This window comes from Mobula birostris, chromosome 24 (genome assembly GCF_030028105.1).
Source record: "Mobula birostris isolate sMobBir1 chromosome 24, sMobBir1.hap1, whole genome shotgun sequence".
In the NCBI taxonomy this organism is placed as follows: domain Eukaryota; kingdom Metazoa; phylum Chordata; class Chondrichthyes; order Myliobatiformes; family Myliobatidae; genus Mobula; species Mobula birostris.
In genome coordinates, this window is record NC_092393.1 from 42,269,639 (window position 1) to 42,290,514 (window position 20,876).

Here is a 20,876-nt window from a genome sequence, read left to right on the forward strand (position 1 = left end):
CTTGTGAAGAAAATACGTGCTGCGCTTCAACAGATAGGTAATCACCTTGGCTACTTTTTAAAACTTACTCACCATCATTATGTTTTCTAACTCCAGAAATTATTCGAAAGAAGCCAATGGGAGCCAGGGATACGTCTCTACTTCATTTTGCTTTTGTGAGGCACTCAATTAGGACGTGTAATGACAAATGCCATTCACGTACTTTGTACTTAGAAATCATAATGAATTATGTAAACAAATAAAAATGCTTAATCAAACAGTATATTTAAAATATTACTCAGATATGACTGTAATATTAAATACACTACAGTAGTGTAGTGCTCTATGACTAAATTAAAACTGCTGTTGCCTATCCAGTGCAGTGAAAACTCAGATGACCTGAAATGCTAACTCTGTTTCTCTTTCCAGGAACACATCTTTTTTTTTAAATTTCAGATTTCTAGCATCTACAGTTGTCTGATTCCCATTCAGCTTCTAGTCCACTTTGCTTGGCGTTTTGTACAATCTGATTTTGGTGCCACTATAGGGTAGTGTTTAGTGTGGCACAAGTTACAGCTTGGGGTGTCGGAGTTCAATTCCGATGTCATCTGTAAGGACTCTGTGCATCCTCCCCATGGAATGTGTGGGTTTTATCTGGATGCTCCAGTTTTCCCCCACTGGTTAGTAGGTTAATTGGTCATTGTAAATTGTCCCGTGATTAGGCTAGGGTTAAATTGGAGCTTGCTAGGCGGTGTGGCTTCAAGGGCCGGAAGCCCGCGATGTATCTCAATAAATAAATATGGCAGAATGAGATGGAACAGAATTAGCCAATTGTCACATCAAACAGCATGCCCCATTGACTTGAATTGCAACATTTCAATGTTAAATATGTCAATTCTTAGAACGTAATATCCTGTCATAGAGTCAACTGAAAGCAAATTAAGAATGATGCCATAGCAGTGTTCAAGGAAGGCATCGGAAAACTCAAACTTATCAAGGGAAAATTAGTGTTAATTGAAAATGTCACACCCAAGTTTTGCAAAACCCATCTGGTTTCTTATGAAGTGGCCAGTGAGTTAGATCGCAGGGAGGTTGAAGGAATTCTTTCCGAGATTGAGTGGAACCTATGAGCAATGTCAGTGGTCCCAGTAGCCAAGAAAAATCAGTCTTTTCAGGATCTGTGGTGATCTTAAACGCAATACTTAAAGTTCTCTGTCCAGGATAGAGGATATCTTTGCATCCTTTCTGGAGGGAAACGCTTCAGCAAAGCAGACTTAGCTGAGGCCTACCTTCAGATGGAAGTGAACAAAATGTCCAAATGGTTTCTCATCATAAACACTCACAAAGGTCTTTATTGCTATAAAAAGCTTATTTCTGGAGTAGTGTACGATAAAGTAATGGGTGACAGATGACACACACTGGTATTAATAGAAACTGTTATACGTAATTCACAAACACCATCACTGAGTTGTCGTATTCACTTTGAGAGATAGTATCTGACATTATAATGTCAGTTTAAGGTGACTGTTTTTGTTTTGTTCATAATGGAAGTAAAGGGCTGCAACTTACATTAAGCACATAAAATGGCTCTCAGATCCTTTAGGCATAAAATCCTACAGTAACACCTGCACCTGCGCTCGGACCGGAAGCTATGGACCAGGTGCTGCAAGGTTGTTCAAGCACTTAGCGTTACCTGGATGACATCATTGTTGCCAGAGACCAGAGACAAGGAACTTCTCCAAAACCTCAAGACAGTGTAAAAAAGATCAGAGTATGGGCTCAGAGCATGATGCAACAAGCGTGAATTCTTTAAACCAAGCGTCACTGACTGTGGTCACCCCATTGACACACAAGCTTTACACAGCAGTGCTGATAAAATTCAAGCAGATGCCCCCAGGCAAATTTTTTTTTATTTCAAAATATACTTTATTCAAAAATAAATATATACAATAAACCATTCAATAACTTTTCCTCCTTTACATACGTTTCCATTATACTCAGTACATATCCGTATTAATAGCCACCCACATGGCACTCCAGTAGTTCAGCTTAGCATATCATTGTTGAGGGGTATACTCCCCGCCCACCGACCCCTCCCACTCCCACGGGTGGAGAAACCTATACTGTGGTCCTTCCCCACCGGGCCCTTGCGGTGGCTGCACCAAGTTTCAGTGCGTCCCTCAGCACGTACTCCTGCAGCCAAGAATGTGCCAGTCGGCAGCATTCTCCCACGGACATCTCCATGTGCTGGTAGATCATCAAGTTTCGGGCTGACCAAAGAGCGTCTTTCACCGAGTTGATGATCTGCCAGCAGCACCGGATTTTGGTCTCCGTGTGCGTCCCCGGGAACAGCCCGTAGATCAGAGAGTCCTCTGTTACGCAGCTGCTGGGGATAAAACGTGACACTAGCCCGTCCATCCTCCTCCACACCCTCTTTGCGAACTGGCAGTGTGCAAAGAGGTGGGTCACAGACTCCTCCTCACTGCAGTCCTCCCGTGGGCAGTGGGGTGCGGGGACGACATTCCGGGCGTACAGGAGGGCTCTGACTGGGAGGGCCCCTCTCACCGCCAGCCAGGCGAGGTCTTGGTGCCTGTTGGTGAGATCTGGCGATGAGGCATTTTGCCAGATGAACTGGACAGTCTGCTCAGGGAACCACCCCACTGTGTCCATCACGTCCTTCTCCTGCAGTGCCTGCAGGACACTTCGTGCCGACCACTGCCTGATGGCCCTGTGGTCAAAGGCGTTCTCCTGGAAGAACTTTCTACGTAGGACAGGTATGCCGGCAACGACCAGCTGACTGGGGCGTTGCGCGGGAGTGGGGCCAGACCCATCCTTCGTAGCCAGGGTGACAAGTAGAACCTGGGCACATAGTGGTACTTGGTGCCCACATACCTGGGCTCTACACACAACCTGATGCAGCCACATACGAAGCTGGCCATCAGGGTGAGGGCGACATTGGGGACGTTCTTGCCCCCGTTGTCCAGGGACTTGTGCATGACGGTCCGTCTCACCCGCTCCATCTTGGATCCCCAGACGAATCTGAAGACAGCCCGGGTGATTTCCGAGCTGTAGGAGCGGGGGACGGGCCAGACCTGCGCCAAGTACAGCAGCCCTGAGAGCACCTCACACTTGATGACCAGGTTCTTGCCCGTTATCGACAGGGAGCGCCCTCCCCACAGTCCCAGTTTCCGTTTCACCTTGGCAGTCCGCTCCTGCCAGTTCTTGTTGCACGCCTCAGCCCCTCCGAACCAGATCCCCAACACCTTCACGTGGTCAGACCTGATGGTGAAGGGGACGCTGGATCGGTCGGGCCAGTTGCCGAAGAGCATGGCTTCGCTCTTCGTGCGGTTGACCCCGGCCCCTGACGCTAGCTCGAACTGTTCGCAGGTGCCAATCAACCCGCGAACTGACCTCGGATCAGAGCAGAAGACGGTGACGTCGTCCATGTACAGGGAGGTTTTCACTTGGGTCCCTCCACTGCCTGGCAGCGTCACCCCTCTTATGCCCCCATCCCTCCTGATGGCTTCCGCAAAGGGTTCTATGCAGCAGACAAACAAGACGGGAGAGGGGACAGCCCTGCCTGACTCCAGACCTGATGGGGAAGCTGTCTGTTTCCCACCCGTTGACCTGGACTGCACTACGGATGTCTGTGTAGAGCAGTCTGATCCAATTCCGGATTCCCTCCCCAAATCCCATTTTGGAGAGCACGTCCGCCATGTACGTGTGCGATATCCTGTCGAAGGCTTTCTCCTGGTCCAAGCTGACCAGGCAGGCGTCCACCCCACTGTCCTGCACGTAGGCGATGGTGTCCCTCAGCAGCGCAAGGCTGTCTGAGATCTTCCTGCCCGGTACAGCATAGGTTTGGTCCGGGTGGATCACCTGTCCCAGAGCAGACTTGACCCTGTTGGCGATAGCCTTGGACAGGATCTTGTAGTCCACATTCAGGAGAGAGATGGGTCTCCAATTTCTAATGTCCTCCCTTTCCCCCTTCTGCTTGTAGATGAGGGTGATGATGCCCTTCCTCATGGACTCAGACATACTGCCGGCCAGAAGCATAGCGTTGTACACTTCCAGCAGGTCTGGGCCCATCCAGTTCCACAGAGCCGAGTAATGGTCATGTCATACATGTGGTTCTTTTTAAGATTTGTCAATTACTGTAACAAGTTCCTGCCGAACCTGGCTACTGTGCTTCCACCTTGAACTCATTATGACAGATTGGGGAAAAATGGCAATGAATAAAACAGTGTGAGGTGGTCTTCCAAACGACAAAGGAAATGGTGACATCAGACTCTGTACTCACACATTATGATCCATATCATCCAATGAAGCTTGCCTGTGATGCCTTGCCTCATGGCATTGGTGCAGTCAGGTCACATGTTAGGAGTGATGGAAGAGAATGCCCTTTTGCATCATATTCTCTTACCACTGCTGAGTTAATTACACATAAATTACCAGAGACGCCTTGAGTCTGGTTTGGGGTGTACACCGTTTCAACTAGTACCTGCGTGGCAGAGAGTTTACCCTCATTACTGATCCAACCTCCGGTGTCCATTCCAATCCACAGAGGGGAGCTCCACTAACAGCAGAGGCACAAATGCAGAGATGGGCTCTCTTTCTTGGAGGACACAATTACAAGACTGAAGTCAAGAGGACAGTTAATCATGGAACTGCTGATGGATTGTCCAGTTTAACCTTGGAAAAGGAAATTCTGAAAAATTTACAAAAGAGGACACTCCTCTTAATGTATTCTCCCTAATGCAAATCAAAAGTCTCCTTATTATGGCAGAGATGATCCAAAGAGAAACCAGAAAGGACCACAAACTGTCTCAGGTCTATATGGCAACCCAAAATGGCTGGAATATACAGCAGAAACCCCAGCTGCCTCATTTACCAGTGCCAGGATGAACTTTCCCTTGATGGAGGTTGCCTTATGTGGGGATTCAGAGTTGTTGTACCACCCAAGCTGAGAGCTGAAGGGTTGGAGGAGCTACATGCCGGTCATCCAGGTGTGGACAAAATGAAAGCACTGGCTCAAAGATTTGTCTGATGGGATAGATCAGCAGAACGAACAGTTTGCCATGTACTGTTCAGGATGTCAACACATCCAGAAGATGCCAAGATCAGCTCACTCCATAGCCAACAACTCACCAGCCATGCTGTTCCTAGGCTGTCCCTCGCATTCACGCTTCGATCTCCTCAATTCCAATCGCAGAAGGAGTAGGCAGGACAAACAGCTGAGACAAACTGAGGGCTCCTCAAACAAGGAGGTTCGATGTTTCACTCCTGGACAAGCAGTCCTGGTGAGGGACTACAGAGGTGATCAAAAGTGGGTACTTGGAAAGATTAAGGACAGAACTGGACCTCTCTGGACACAGTGGAGATTGCATCTGATATCACCTGGAGATGCCACATCAATCAGCTGAGAGCAGAGCCAATTGTTAGAGAAAAGAAATGGCCAGAGCTGTGAGAACCACTTCCTGCAATCTGAGTCAACTCCTCCAACCACCATGGAGGAGGCCCCAGACCTGAGATTGTTTCACAGCCTCAATACACATACATATAGACGTTATAGACATGCTCTCTAGTCACTATATAAATATATATAGTGTATGTGTATACGTGTATGTGTATATGTGTATGGATATATATATAATGACTAGAGAGTACGTTACATTTTTGAGTTGAGATGCATTCTATATTGAGTTTATCACTAAGCAAGGAGGAATGTAGTCTCTTTAATGTTTCAGTAATATTTCAGCAGTACTGTAAATATATTGCTTAATTAGGCATGCATTGTTTACATAATTTATTATGGGTTACATCTACACAGTATGAGAATGCCGTTATGTCATTATCCCACTACTAAATCTCACATCATCTCACTAAAGTAAAACAAAAAGTAAACAGGCAACACCAGCTCCATTGTGTTTTTTTAAATCAGTTAATTTCTGGAGTTACAGAACATAAAAACTACAGCACAGAAACAGGCCCTTCGTCCCATCTAGTCCATGCCGAACTATTGTTCTGCCAAATTGACCTTCTCATCCATGCACTTCTCCAAATTTCTGTTAAAATCAAACCCACGCCCACTGCTTCCGCTGGCAGCTCATTCCACACTCTCACAACTCTCTGAGTGAAGTAGCTCCCCTTAAATATTTCACCTTTCACCTTAACCTATGACCTCTAGCCGTAGACTTTTAAGGTTTGAACTATCTGAAGACGTAATTTTCAGGTTACTGAGCAGCTTCTGAGACTTTATAAAAAGCTCCAGTTAGAGAATATGAAAGCAGCATTTCAGTACCTACCTGAAAGGGTCTGTACGTTGCATGAGACGGAATGCACCTATAGGCTTTGGTGTTACAGCAACCAGAGCAGCGTTGTATTTCAACACACGACGGCCACAGAAAGAAGCCCACTGAAGTGGGGTCCACTTTGTACCGAGGAACATCAACGGTGACTGCTCTTGTTTTGCATCCAGCTGCTCTGGTCATGAAGTGCACTTTGATTATGAGGAGAGAAAATGGAAAGATTACTGCTTTCACAGTACAATCTCAGTTTGAATTCCCAACCCCGCAGCCTACCTATGCTGACGTCATAAAGTAATGTTGGAATGGTTATGGCAGTAGATGGTTTTCTGAAGGGGATTGAGGTACAATTTGCACACATCAGCCTCCAACACGCCCTGGTGTTCCCAGAGAGAAAAATACACAAGTGTGACCATTGTTCCGCCTCATCCGGAGGTGATGCTGTTTAATCTCCCTGCCTGTTCCAGCAAACATGAAATCATATGACTGTTCTGTATGGCCATGATGATGTCTATGTGCAACAGCATAAGACCATAAGAACATAAAACATAGGAACAAATTAGGCCATTCGGCCCATTGAGTCTGTTCCACCATTCCATCATGGTTGAGTTATTATCCCTTTCAACTCTATTCTCCTGCCTTCTCCGTGTAACCTTTGACACACTGGCTAATCAGGAGCCTGTATACCCCTGCTTTAAGTATACGCAATGACTTGGCATCCACAGACGTCTGTGGTAATGAACTCACCACATTCAGGCTAATCTCTGTTCTAAAGGGATGTCCTCATTCTCTGAGGCTGTGCCTTCTGGTCCTAAACACTCCCACTCCCTCTCTGCATCTACTCTGTCCAGGCTTTTCAGTATGTTTCAATGACATTCCCACACCCCCTCTTTTTTACTAAACTCCACCGAGGTCATGTACCTGTAACCAATTGATAACCATGTCCTTATGAAATTATGTCTTTCTATTGCCCTCAATCAAAACCAGAGGTCTGCTTTAAAGTGCTGCCCTTTTCTATTCAATAAAATCACCCGAATTTACTCTTCTGGAAAAGAGTTGAAGTTTATCTATTACTTCTCAGGACTGCTACCCATGCCATGTGCTTGTCAGGCTAAGACTAGGAAGATTATACAGATTAAAGCGGAGCTAAGGAGTTGGTGTAGGAGGGAGGGCATAAGATTTTTGGATCATTGGTCTCTCTTCCAGGCAAGGTGGGACCTGTACAAAAGGGATGATTCACACCTGACTGGAAGAGGATTAAGATCCTAGCGGGAAAGTTTGTTAATGCTGCAGGGTGGGATTTAAACTAGAGTGGTAAAGGGATGGGAACCAGAGTGCCAGAACAGTTAGTGGAGAGGTTGCGGAGGCAGATGATGGTAAGACTTCAGACAAAGTTAGGGATCAAAAGGTTGAACATGGTGCGACAAAAGAGGGTGAATACAGGACTGAAGGTGTTGTGTCTGAATGTGCGCAGTATTCGGAATAAGATAGATGAACTTGCAGCACAGTTGCAGATTGGCAGGTATGATGTTGTAGGCTTCACGGACTCATGGCTTAATGTCCAACGATATACATTGTACCAAAAGGATATGCAGGAAGATGGAGGGAGAGGCATTGCTTTGTTGGTAAAAAATTAAATCAAATCATCAGAAAGAGGTGACATGGGGTCGGAAGGTGTGAATCATTGTGAAACCGCAAGGGTAACTGCAAGGGCAAGGAACTGATGGAAGTTGTATACAGAGCCCCAAACAGTAGTAAGGATGTGGCCTACAAATTACAATGGGAGATAGACAATGTATGCCAAAAGGGCAATATTACAATAGTCATGGGGGACTTCAATATGCAGGCAGATTGGGAAAATCAGGTTGGTGCTGGATTACAGAAGGAGGAATTTCTAGAGTGGCTATGACATGGTTTTTAGAGCAGTTCATGGTTGAGCCCTCTGAAGGATTATTTATTCCGGACTGGGTGTTGTACAAGAACCCGAATTGATTAGAGGGCTTAAGATAAAAGAACCCTTGGGGCAGTGATCATAATATGATCGAATTCACCCTGAATTTTTGAGAAGGAGAAGCTGAAGTCAGATGTATCAGTATCACAGTGGAGTAAAGGGAATTTCAGAGGCATGAGAGAGGAGCTGGCCAGAATTGATTGGAAAAGAACACCGGCAGGGTTGACGGCTGGAATTTCTGGCAAGATGACACACATGGAGCTGCTTAACAAGCTACAAGCCCATGGTATTACAGAATATATACAGTACTTCCCAAAGATGAGGAGGTATACTAAAGGAAAGATGATACAACCATAACTAACAAGAGAAGTCAAAGCCAACATAAAAGCCAAACAGAGGACATATAATAGAGCAAAGATTTGTGGTAAATCAGAGGCAACTAAAAAAGTCATTAAGAAAGGTAAAGATGGAATACGAAAGTAAGCTAGCCAATAATACTTAAGAGGATACCAAAATTTTCTTCAGATACATCAAGTGTAAATGAGAGACAAGAGTGGATATTGGGCGGCTGGAAAATTATGTTCGAGAGGTAATAATGGAGTCAACAAAGTAGTGGATTAACTGAATAAGTATTTTGCATCATTCTTCACTGTGGAAGACACCAGCAGTAAGGCGGAAGTTCCAGGTGCAGGGGGGCATGAAGTGTGTGAAGTTACCTTAACTAGAGAGAAGGTCTTGGGAAACTAAAAGATCTGAAAGTAGATAAGTCACCTGACCAGATGGTGTACACCCCATAGTTCTGAAAGAGGTGGCTGAAGAGATCCTGGCAGCATTAGTAATGATCTTTCAAGAACCACTAGATTCTTGAAAATTACAAATGTCTCTCCACTCTTCAAGAAGGAAGAAAGGCAGAAGAAAAAAAAAACTATAAGCCAGTTAGTCTGACCTCAGTGGTTGGGAAGATGTTGGAGTCGATTATTAAGGATGAGGTCTCAGGGTACTTGGAGGCACATGGAAAAATAGGCCATTGTCAGCATGGTTTCCTTAAGGGAAAATCTTGCCTGACAAATCTGTTGGAATTCTTTGAAGAAGTAAAAAGCAGGATATGACAAAGGAGAATCAGTTACGTTGTGTACTTGGATTTTCAGAAGGCCTTTGACAAGGTGCCACACTTGCGGCTGCTTAACAAGCTACGAGGCAGGAGATTGGTGCTGAGAGGAAAACTGGATCAGCCCTGATGAAATAGTGCAGCAGACTCAATGGACCAAATAGCCTGATTCCACTCCTAAAACTTATAGTCGTATGGTCTTACTTGAGAAAGTAATTTGCTGACTTTGAATTCCCATTGATGCGTATACATGTTCAAGAGTCAAAAACATACAGCATGGAACCAGGCTCTTTAGCCCATCAAGTCCATGTCAACCATCTATTTCCAAGAATTCTACTTTCATAATTTTATTTTTATTCTCCTACATATTCAGAAGCTCTCCTAAGTTCTACCTCTCACTTACACACTAGGGAAAATTTACAGTGACCAACTCATCTACCAACCCGCATTTCGTTGGGATGTGAGAGGAAGCCAGAGAACTGGAGGAAATCCATGTGGTCATAGAGAGAACAAACTAAGTCCGCAAGGCTGGAGGTCAGGACTGAACCAAGAAACATAGTTACATTTCAATGTTTTTTCATTTCCGTTGAGGTAAGTACATAACAAAGTTTGAGTTGACACCTTTCAGGATGGAGAACATAAATCCCCCTGAAGGTAACAGAAATGTGTATCTGCTGATATAGAAACAAAAAGAATGGAAGAAAATCATAACTCTTGCTTTCTAGCTTAACCGTCACGCTATTGTCTGCCCTCTGCAAAAGCATTCACATCAGCCCTGTTCTCTTTTTTCCTGTAGCCCTGCAATTTTTCTTCAGTCAAGTACTGATTGAAACTTCTTCCATCTTTATTTCAGCCATTAAGTTCCAGATCATACCGCTTGATTATAGAAAAGTAATTTCCTCCTATCAGTTTTTGCACTCTTGCCTTTGCCTTAAATTGATGTCCTCTAATAATTGGCCCTGCTGCCAAAGGGAATTCTTTGATCTCATTCACTCTGTTACAGTCCTTGGCAATTCTGAACACTTTCACTCACATCACCCCACACCTCTTTTGCTCCAAAGACGACAATTGCAGTTTCTCCAATCTCTGCCTCTACTCTATGACAATGCCCTAGGGACGTCTTCATGTCCTTCATATAAGTCCATAAGACATAGGAGCAGAATTAGGGCATTTGCCCATTGAATCTGCTCCACCATTTAATGATGGCTGACTTATTATCCCTCTTAATCTCATTCTCCAGCCTTCTGCCGTAGCCTTTGACACCAAACAGGGATCAGATCTGGATGTAATATCTCATTGTTTTATAGGAGATTCAGCATTTGGCTTTACACCTCCAGTTAAAATTGCTTTCAGCATCGAATATTCATATATCACTTTGCAGTTTACCACAGTTTCAGAAACTGACTCGGTGAATTTTCTCTGAACTGCTTCCTTTGAAGCAGGAGTTCCCAACCTTTTTTATGCCTTGGACCTCTCCCATTAACCTCTCCCATGAACCCCTGCTTTAAAGAACAACTTTAGGGACAGCTTCAGCAGTACTCCTTTCCAAAAAAGCAAAATGTCCCTTTCTTTACCCTCAGGACCTTTTCAACAATTCTCTTTCAAATCTGTATAGTCATCCTAATTACTTGCTGCATCTATAAGGCAACTCTTTGTTACATAGCAGAACATTCAGACCCCTCTGTTCAATGGCACTCAGCAGCTTCTCTCCATTTGAAAATTATTCTGTTTCCCATTCTTTCCTTAAACTTCACATTTCCCCGCAGTATGCTCCAACTGGCATATTTTTCCACTTGTGTAACATATCTGTACGGTAGCTCTTCAAATTCTTTGCTTCTTCACAATTTGCTTTTCCATCTACAGTATCTTGAAATGTCAGCAAATTTGAAATACTCTCAGTCTCTTCATTTAACTTGTTAAACGTCACAGTCTAATATAAATTGTAAGTAGTTCAGGTCCCAGAAATTATCCCATGACAGCCCACTGCTGCATCTTTCCCTGACTTCTAGTTTCTAATCAATATTTAATATATATTAAGAGGTGGTCGTGGAAACCCCAACTGCATTTATCTGCCAGACAAAAGAAAAACTATTGACAACTCATTGTTCATAGTTCAAAGTTCAAAGTAAATTATGTCACCATATACAACTCTGAGATTCATTTTCTTGTGGGTATACTCAATAAATCCATAACAGAATAATAACCATTTTAGACCACACCAACCTGGATGTTCAACTGGGGTGCAATAGACAATAAACTATGCAAATACAAAAAAGAAAGAAATAATAATAATAAATAAATAAGCAATGAAATATCGAGAATATGAGATGAAGAACCCTTTAAGGTGAGTCCATAGGTTGTGGGAACAGTTCAGTGATGGGGCAAGTGAAGGTGAGTGAAGTTATCCCCACTGGTTGAAGAACCTGATGGCTGAGGTGTACAGTAATAACTATTCATGAACCTGGTGGTGTGAGGCCTGAGGCTCCGGTACCTTATTCCTGATGGCAACAGTGAGGAGAGAGCATGACCTGGGTTGTGCAGGTCCCTGATGATGGATGTTGCTTTCCTGCAACAATGCTCCGTGTAGACGTTCTCAATGGCAGGGATGGACTAGGCTGTATCCACTACTTTTGTAGGATTTTCCATTCCAGGGCTTTGGCGTTTCCATACCAGGCTGTGATGCAGCCAGTCAATATACTCTCCACCACACATCCGTAGAAGTTTGTCAAAGTTTCAGATGTCATTCTGAATCTTCGCAAACTCCTAAGAAAGTAGAGGCGCTGCTGTTCTCTCTTTGTAATTGCACCTACATGCTGGACCCAGATCAGGTCCTCTTAAATAATAAAACCCTACTGTTACTGCCACTGCACTTTATCATTTTCTTTAATTTTGTTTTTTTTTACTTAGGGCAGCTCAGTAATGTAGCAATTAGCACAACATGAACACAGCTCTAGTGACCCAGGTTCAATTCCACTTCTGTCTGTAAGGAGTTTGTATGTTTTCCATGTAACCTTGTGGGTTATCACTCGGTGCTCCAGTTTTCCTCCCACACTCTGAAGGCGTAAAGCTTAGGAGGTTCCTTAAGGTTATTATAGCTGGGGATGGTAGTAGGGATAAGCTCCCACTAGCTATCAAATGCTCCCATGACGTGCGCTTCAAATAGCCTCTGACAACCAAGTCCAGCTCCTGGCCTCCACATGTGGCTTAGCTACTAAGCCCAGTGGAACCATTTCTACTGACAGGAGAAGAGGCAAAGGGGGGTTACTGGTGTCTTAAAACCAGTTGCTTTAGGCAGATGGGCCCATCAGCCGTGCTTGGAGAAGGAAAATTCCGATCTCAAAACTCCACTCCTTTGTGGCTATACCCACTCATGGGGAAGGCTTCGGGAGTAAACCCCGAGGGAAAAATCCAGAGCTGGAGTCCCTAAGGCAGTCCTACATTTAATTCAACGCTGACTGGCTCTTGCATTGCTGTTCGTACCAAGCTGTATTGGGATCTGCCGTTTCTCTGGGTTCATCGGATCTGTGGAGAGGGGAAGCTTGCTACACGGGCAACAGCTTGCTTTCCATATCGTACTGCCCAGGCTTGCGTATCTAGAGAGTTAGAATGTACCATCCATGGTCGACCCTGGCCAATGGGAGGTCTCACTCACAAAGGTTCGTAGGATAATTGGTCACCTGATGTAATTGGGTGGCATGACCTTGTGAGGCTGAAAGGGCCTGGTACCATGCTATACCCTTAAGTAAATAAATAAATATTCCAGGGAGTTCAATTTTACTTATCCTATTGAGTTATCCATCATCTCCTGAAAATCCACATTAAAGCATAAACACATTGCCCTCATCAGTCCTTCGCTCTATCAGCAAAAACAAAGTAAATGCAGTCCTGGTAGTTTTCCCATGAGTTAGCATTAACTAATTTATGATGGCCTTCCTTTATTAATTAGTTCTGAACCAATGACTATTTCAGTGACTAATGACTGCTAATAAAATCTTAGTTTTGCCTCATAAATAGTAATTGTTTATGAATGTTTCCAGTGATTGTGAACAGGGTTTTAACATTTGTAAGTATTTCTCAGCCAGCCTGCATCAGCCTCTGTAGTTGCCACGAGCACTTTGAATATTGCATTCAGAATTCTAGTCTTACCTACTTTCAACTCACGGATGAGAGCATCGCAACTGTGTCTAGTGATGACACGCACTGTTTTTCCTGGATTATTTAACCTAAAACTGAAATTGGCTAATTTGAACATTCAGGAATATGGACAGTACAACTATATTTGGGTCTCTTATGGATTTTAATTAAATATTCCTCATTCTTTTTATGTAAATCACATCGTGCCATTTTTAACTACTATCAGCAATCTGTGCGAAATATTCTCCATGGAGCAACCTCCAGTCAAGATGGCGCCTGCGTACAATGCTCCTTTGGCCAACATCTTGTGGATAGATCATGAACCCATATTTTTCACTTCTTTTATGTCTTTTATGTTTGTTTCTCATCTTGAAAGATTCTGGAACTATTGGAGCCCGTGTTTTGCTGTTTGGAGATCGTTTGGGTGTTTCTGCGCTCTGCAGTCTCTGAGATTCCAGGAGGCAGAGGCAGTGGGAGTAAATCTCATGGTGAGAAGGCAGCGGGATTGCACACAAACCGATGCTTGACCCCATTTTGCCAATTATCGTGTCCATTGTTCGCCAATTAAAGCAACGAGGGTGATTGGAACATCAAGGCAAGTTCAGAAGTCAAGAGATCACCTGGGTGTTCCAGCATTCTGCAGTCTCCAAGAGGATTCTGGGAGGCAGCGTGCGTGAACCTCATGAAGGGCAGGCTGCAGAATGGGGCACAACCCGATGTTTGGCTCCATTTCACTGATTAAAGCTCCCATTGTTCGCCGATTAAAGCAACAAGGAATATTGAAACATCAAAGCGAATGCAAAGGATGTCTCTTGATCAGTTGCTCTGTACCAGAGAGGGAAGAACCTGCTGCTGCATCCGGGCCCAAAGAATATTGTCCAGATATTTTCTGCGTTTTGGATGTGGACTTTGGACTATGGACTCTATTTTTCAGCCTTATAGTTTCTATATTCTGTGTTTTTGGCCTGATCTTCTTGGTTTATTTTGTGGGGGAGGGGAATTTGGGGGTCAATATGCCTAATTCAATTAATTTTTTTTGTGCAGGAGGAGGGATTTGGGGGGGGGGGGTCAATGTGCCTGATCCATTTTGTTCATTTTTTTGTGCAGCAATGGGGACTTGGGGCTCGGCGTGCCTGATCCGCTTTGCTCAGTTTTTGTGCAGGATGGGAGATTTAGGGGTTAACAGGCCCGATCCATTTTGTTCGCATTTTGTGCTGAAGGAGGGAATTTGGGGTTTGATGTGCCCGCTCCATTATTATTTGTTTCTTGTGCGGGAGGAGGGGATTTGGGGTTTGATGTGCCCGCTCCATTATTATTTGTTTCTTGTGCGGGAGGAGGGGATTTGGGGTTTGATGTGCCAGCTCCATTATTATTTGTTTTTTGTGCGGGAGGAGGGGATTTGGGGTTGTTTGTGCCTGTTCCATTATTATTCATTTTTTGTGCGAGAGGAGGGGATTTGGGGGTTGGTGTGCCTGTTCGATTTTTGATCATTTTTGTTTGTGGAGAGGTGGGATTTGAGGGTTGATGCTCATGCTGCCTCCCTTTTCTTTCTTGGTTTCATGTCTACCGGAGAATTGAGGAAATTCAGAGTTGTATACTTTGATAATAAATTAACCTTTGAACATGTTACTGAACAACACTTACTTCAGTTTGAAACATCCTTTCAGCAAACCAAATGTTGAGGAGATAACATCTAATTTTGCTCATTTTCTTTAAACTACACTGTACGTACGTGGCTCACCCACCAAACTGAATTACTGCCCTTCTCATTACTCTGTCTGTAGTTAGTACACTGTTTTTAATCTAGTTAGTCTTTTTGGCGATGTGACATTCTCACTGGTACCATACTACAACTTCTTATGGTCAATCACCAAGTTGAGTTCAACTATATTTCTTTGTTTTGTGGTTTGATCGATTGATTTTCAATCTGGTAAACCATAATTCTTCAAGGACGCATCACTATAAATCTAACTTTGATATTTGTGAAGCCAGGTTATAGCTTACTTTTAAACACAGAATCAGCGTGTAACACAGTCCAGGGACCACCAGAAATCGGACTGCCTTTGCCTAACAAGAGCATGCTGATTACGCCTGTCAGGTCTCTCGCTGCAGCTTAGCCATTTTGCCTGCTCGAATGTCAGCCCAACATAAGGGAGAGGAAAGGGACGTCGAAACAAAGCCAAGACGAACAATCAAAGATATGGGGAGGAACAGAACCTGACTGATTCTCCTAAATGAAATTTCTATTGGCAGGTGGTATTTAATGGAAGCAGATTCTAAAAAAACTAAGAAGGTCTCAGGCTCAAGGGAAACTGTTTTCTGCACACCTAACTGCAACAACTGTAATTTGCATTTGCGAGGGATATTGAATCTGCACAAGACCAAAATAGCATATAGTTAGCTATTATAGCACCAACAACCCAGGTACAATTCCTGTTGCTGTCTGATCTTATCAACTCCATTGGGAGTTGATAAGATCTCCCAATGGCCGTCTGGGTTTCCTCTGATACTCTGGTTTCCTCCCATGTTCCAAAGACTGGCAGGTTAGTAAGTTAATTGGTCACATTGTGTGGGCCTGTAACTATGATGTACCTCTGAAAGAAATTTAAATAAAAGGAATGTAACAAGCCCAAGGTTCACCTCACAGAATCAGAGTCACCTGCAAGTTACTACTGTGATTCTAATCAAGTGAATCCTTTATCTGGCTCAGTTCATTTCAACTTTGCCTAGTTTCTGCAGTTTTAACAGTAATGTACTATGCATATCAGTTTTTGTAGAAACTCTTATGCTGCAAAATGACAGCCACACTGCGTCTGTAATGCACTTCGTGTATAAACAGGACAAAGCTTTTAACTTGCATTTTGTTGTCCATTCACATTTGAAGTGAAGTGGAAGAGTCCCTAAAAGCTGGATGTTCTTCCCCATTTCAATTATAAACCATGATGCTTTTGGCATAACCAGTTGTCAGTTCTAGTGAAGAGATGAGACAAATGTAAAGTATTGGTGTCTATTGGTGTCTATCCTGGTACAAACCAGATTAGATCAGATAAGGACCAGAAGACATAGGAGCAGAATTAGGCCATTCAGCCCATCAAGTCTGCTCTGCCATTCCATTATGGCTGTTTTATCCCCCCTCTTGATCCCACTCTCCTACCTTCTACCAGTAACTTTACAAGACCTTACCTATCAAGAATCTATCAACCTCCACTTTAAATCTATCCAGTGATTTGGCCTCCACAGCGATCTGTTGCAATGAATTCTATGGATTCACCACCCTCAGCTAAAGAAATTCTTCCTCATCTCTATCTAAAGGGACATCCTTCTATTCTGAAGCTGTGCTTGATTCTCCCATTATAGGAAATGTCCTCTCCATCTCCACTCTATCTAACACTTTCAATTTTTGATAGGTTTTAATGAGATCTCCCCAGATTCTTCTAAATTCCAGTGAGTAGAGGTCCAGAGCCATCAAATGCTCGTCTAACATTCTAAAGTTCTTGACAGTCTAACTGTTTTGTGAAAGTACCAATATTGACTTGCAACTTTTCCAAATTCTCTAATCCACTGCACTCTCTCAAAGGTTTGACCCTCTCTCCATATTGTCAAACTCAAAAACATTCCTTTCAGAGAAACTTCGAATGTTACATCTTAAAGATGCAAAGGTTTGTTTTTGCAATGAACTAATTTGGAACCAAGCATCAGCTATCATGGTAATATACACAAGACCATAAGATATAGGAGCAGAATTAGGCCATTTGGCCCATCAAGTCTGCTTCACCATTTCATCATGGCTGATCCAATTCTCCTCTCAGCCTCAATCTCCCGCCATCTCCCCGTATCTCTTCATGCCCTGACCAATCAAGAATCTATCAATCTCTGCCTTAAAGATACATACAGACTTGGCCTCCATAGCTGCCTGTGGCAACAGTTTCCACAGATTTACCACCCTCTGGCTACAGAAATTCCTCCTCATCTCTGTTCTAAAAGGACGCCCCTCTATTCTGAGGCAGTGTCCTCTGGTCTTAGAATTCCCCAACATAGGAAACATCCTCTCCACATCCACTCTATCAAGACCTTTCAACATGCAATAGGTTTCAATGAGGTCTCCCCTCATTCTTCTGAACTCCAGTGAATACAAGTCCAGACTCATCAAACATTCTTCATTTGACAAGCTGTTCAAGACTAGAATCATTTTCATAAGCCTCCTTTCAACCTTGAACATGGACCTGACTGAAAGGTAGCTCTTATCACACACTGCCTCTTGCTGATTGGTCACTCCTCAATTCAGAGAAACTGCTGTGAAACTCTTCCTTTGAAGTCTCAATCACCCATAAAAGATAGGAGCAGAATCAGGCCAATTCGCCCCATTGGGTCTGCTCTGCCATTTCATCATGGCTGATCCATTTTCCCTTTCAACTCCATTCTCCTGCCTTCTCCCGTAACCTTTCCCTTAAATGCACTCAATGACCTGGCCTCCATAGCAGCCTGTGGCAACAAATTCCACAGATTCACCACCATTTGGCTAAAGAAATTCCTTCCTGATTAAAAGGTAGCTCTTTTTACGCAGCTTTGATGTGGATGGTCCAACTCCTGCTTTTAATAAGAATAAAGCAGGATTTGAAATTACAGTCAAATACACAGATGACTTGTTTTAATAGAAAATGGATAAAAATACTATCTGATATGTTGAATCAAATTCCTACAAATGATATGTATTAAGAGCAGAGTTGGCTCTTTGCAGACAGTGGTTTGTCAATTGACCATAGAGCTTCTCAGAGATCCAATTATTTAAATTCTCAAAATTCTGCTCTTTGTTCATCTCCAGAACTTGTTCCCTAAGCTTGCGTTGTATGAATAAGATCTGAAAAGATGAATATTCCTCAAAATCTGTTGCAACCCCGATGAGAGTAGCATTAAGTCTCAGTGCTGGAATCCGGAATGTAAGATGATCCTTCTGGAATCAAACAACGTTAAGGTCTTGACAAATGGAAAAAAAAAACGCAGCTTCTGAATGAAATGGTTAATTGTCCTTTAAGTTCATGGCCGAAGGCACATGTTTTCAATTATAGACATAATTATAGACATAAAAAGTCAAAAGTAAAATGGAATGAGGCCCCAGAAAGTGGAAATAATGCCCAGATTATTCTCATCCAACAGTACTCAAGGAGAATGGTGCTCCATTTAATATTCTCGTGCTGCTAAAAAGGAAATGGAAGCTGAGCACGAACTGGTAGTAATACTAGCAGACCTGTTTTCAATGGTGACTGCTGGTTCTGTAGAGAAGACTCCCGTGGTACTACTGGGCGATGCAACGGGGGCGAGAGTTCGTCATTGTGGGCCTTTTGTTGAAGGTACTCGTAAGAAGCTTTGTATGAATCCAGCCAGTGTGGCTTACCTTAAAAAAAACATAAAGCACAAAGAGAATTCCCACTCAGTTCAACTAGCATGTAATGCCAAGTCCCGATTTGCCACGAGACATAATGTGGCTGCAAAAATTGCTCAGCTTGTGAGATCATAGCCCTGGGCCTGCGATCCCAGTCAGTGGTAAAGTCAGCAGATTCCAGACACTGTTTGATGTAACTGGAATCATTAACAGCATCAAGGAGCCACTTTTCATCTCCCATTATTCCATAATTGAACAAAAGCATCAACGTTAGCAGTTCTGGCATCAAAAAGTCAGCCTTCCTTATTTTGTATACAAAATTCATGGAACAGTATGAGTGCCTGTAAAAAGACTTTTGACTTTCATATTTTTCATCATTCTCCACAAACTGAGTGCAATGTTGATTATTAAAGGAAGTATAATTGTTAGAGTCTGTAATCTGGGAATAAAGAGTTTATCATGCTCGGTACTATTAGGCCCTACCTAAATTGTGGAACAACCTTCAAACACTGAAACTCAGTTCCACACATGGCAGACAAAATTATGTAAAAATAGTAATTATTTCTAGGAATTACAGTAATTTTGCAAAATGTCAGTGGGCATGTTCGCTTCTAAACAGGAAACAACTGAAATTCCTTTTGATAATTTTTTTAATGCTTAAGTTACACCATTAAATGATGAGAGGCATTGATCGTGTGGATAGTCAGAGGCTTTTTCCCATGGCTGCAATTGGTTGCCACAAGAGGACACAGGTTTAAGGTGCTGGGGAGTAGGTACAGAGGAGATGTCAGGGGTAAGTTTTTTATGCAGAGAGTGGTGAGTGCGTGGAATGGGCTGCCGACAACGGTGGTGGAGGCGGATACAATAGGGTTTTTTAAGAGCCTTCCAATCTGCGCCTTGTAAGGCATGAAAATGCCCGACACAGGCCTCTCATGGTCTGAGTCCACGTTCCCTCCCTCCTCCCCTTTTAAGAAATTTTTGGATAGGTACATGGAGCTTTGAAAAATAGAGGGCTATGGGTAAGCCAAGTAATTTCTAAGGTAGGGACATGTTCGGCACAACTTTGTGGGCCGAAGGGCCTGTATTGTGCTGTAGGTTTTCTATGTTTCTAAATCATGGCATGAAGTGTTCTACTGAGTATTTGTTGTTTTTATCAAAACACATCTCTCGATGCTTTGCTGTTCATTGCTCCAAACCAGTGAGTTGATTGGTTTGGCTTACGGACCCCACCACACCTCTGGCTCTGTATTCCGGGACTGGGCAGGCAGGTAGCAAGCTGGTGGAGTGGCCAAGAGGACGGCCAGTGCAGCAGTGGAGCTCTGTTGCCATGGAGATCACATTGTAAGTAAGGCCTTATCTATGTCACTTAACAGGGGGCAGGATTTTTGCTTGAAAGTCGTAAGAGCAACACCCGTAGCTTCCGGGACCCAGGGTGCTGCCTCTGTTGAGTTTACATGATTTTCCCCGACCATGTGGTTTTCCTCTGGGTTCTCTTGTTTCCTCCCACAGGCTGAGGATGTGCTGGTTGTTAAGTTATATTGATAGATATATAAATCAGTGGAAAGTTGAAGGATACATGAGAAAGAATAGGTGGCTGAGAAATAGGTGAGGAACCAGGACTGTTGTGAACACTCAGAAAGGCAGCATAGAGATCACAGAGCAAATGGCCACCTTTAATGATATAACCATCTCAGCGGGCCACAGTCAGCACGAGAGGTTGTTCGTTGTTGTCGCAGTGCAAAGTTTTAAAAGATCCCGCGTGCTTTTCGGCTTTTCTCGGCAGGTGGCAATCAGCGTGGGGCTAATAAAAAGAAAAGAGGTGTGAGTGGAGTGGCCATTGTTGGAGTGAGGCTTTGTTAGGGAGGCCCGGCTGTGGCACAACAAGGTTAGACAGGAACTGTCCTTGGCAAGCACAGGTGGAGGTTCTAGGTAAGTTTTTGTTTCAGTTAGGACATAGCGCACTGAGAATGGATCCAAAGGGAGTGGTATGTTCCTTGTGTGAGATGTGGGGAACTTGGG

At 43.6% G+C, this 20,876-nt stretch overlaps 1 protein-coding gene across 5 annotated transcripts in view; it reads right to left on the reverse strand.

Annotated features, from left to right (window-relative positions):
* The window catches only part of LOC140187351 (platelet-derived growth factor subunit A-like), an 86,892-nt gene that overhangs the window by 9,691 nt on the left and 56,325 nt on the right, over nt 1–20,876 (reverse strand). For 3 of the 5 annotated variants that reach the window (XM_072242575.1, XM_072242574.1, XM_072242573.1), the window contains 2 exons: nt 18,723–18,869; nt 6,285–6,478 (listed from right to left, as the gene is read on the reverse strand). In XM_072242575.1, coding sequence (XP_072098676.1) covers nt 6,285–6,478; nt 18,723–18,869 — 341 coding nt within the window. The remainder of the gene's footprint in view (nt 1–6,284; nt 6,479–18,722; nt 18,870–20,876) is intronic. The other 2 variants (XM_072242578.1, XM_072242576.1) reach the window with 1 other exon arrangement.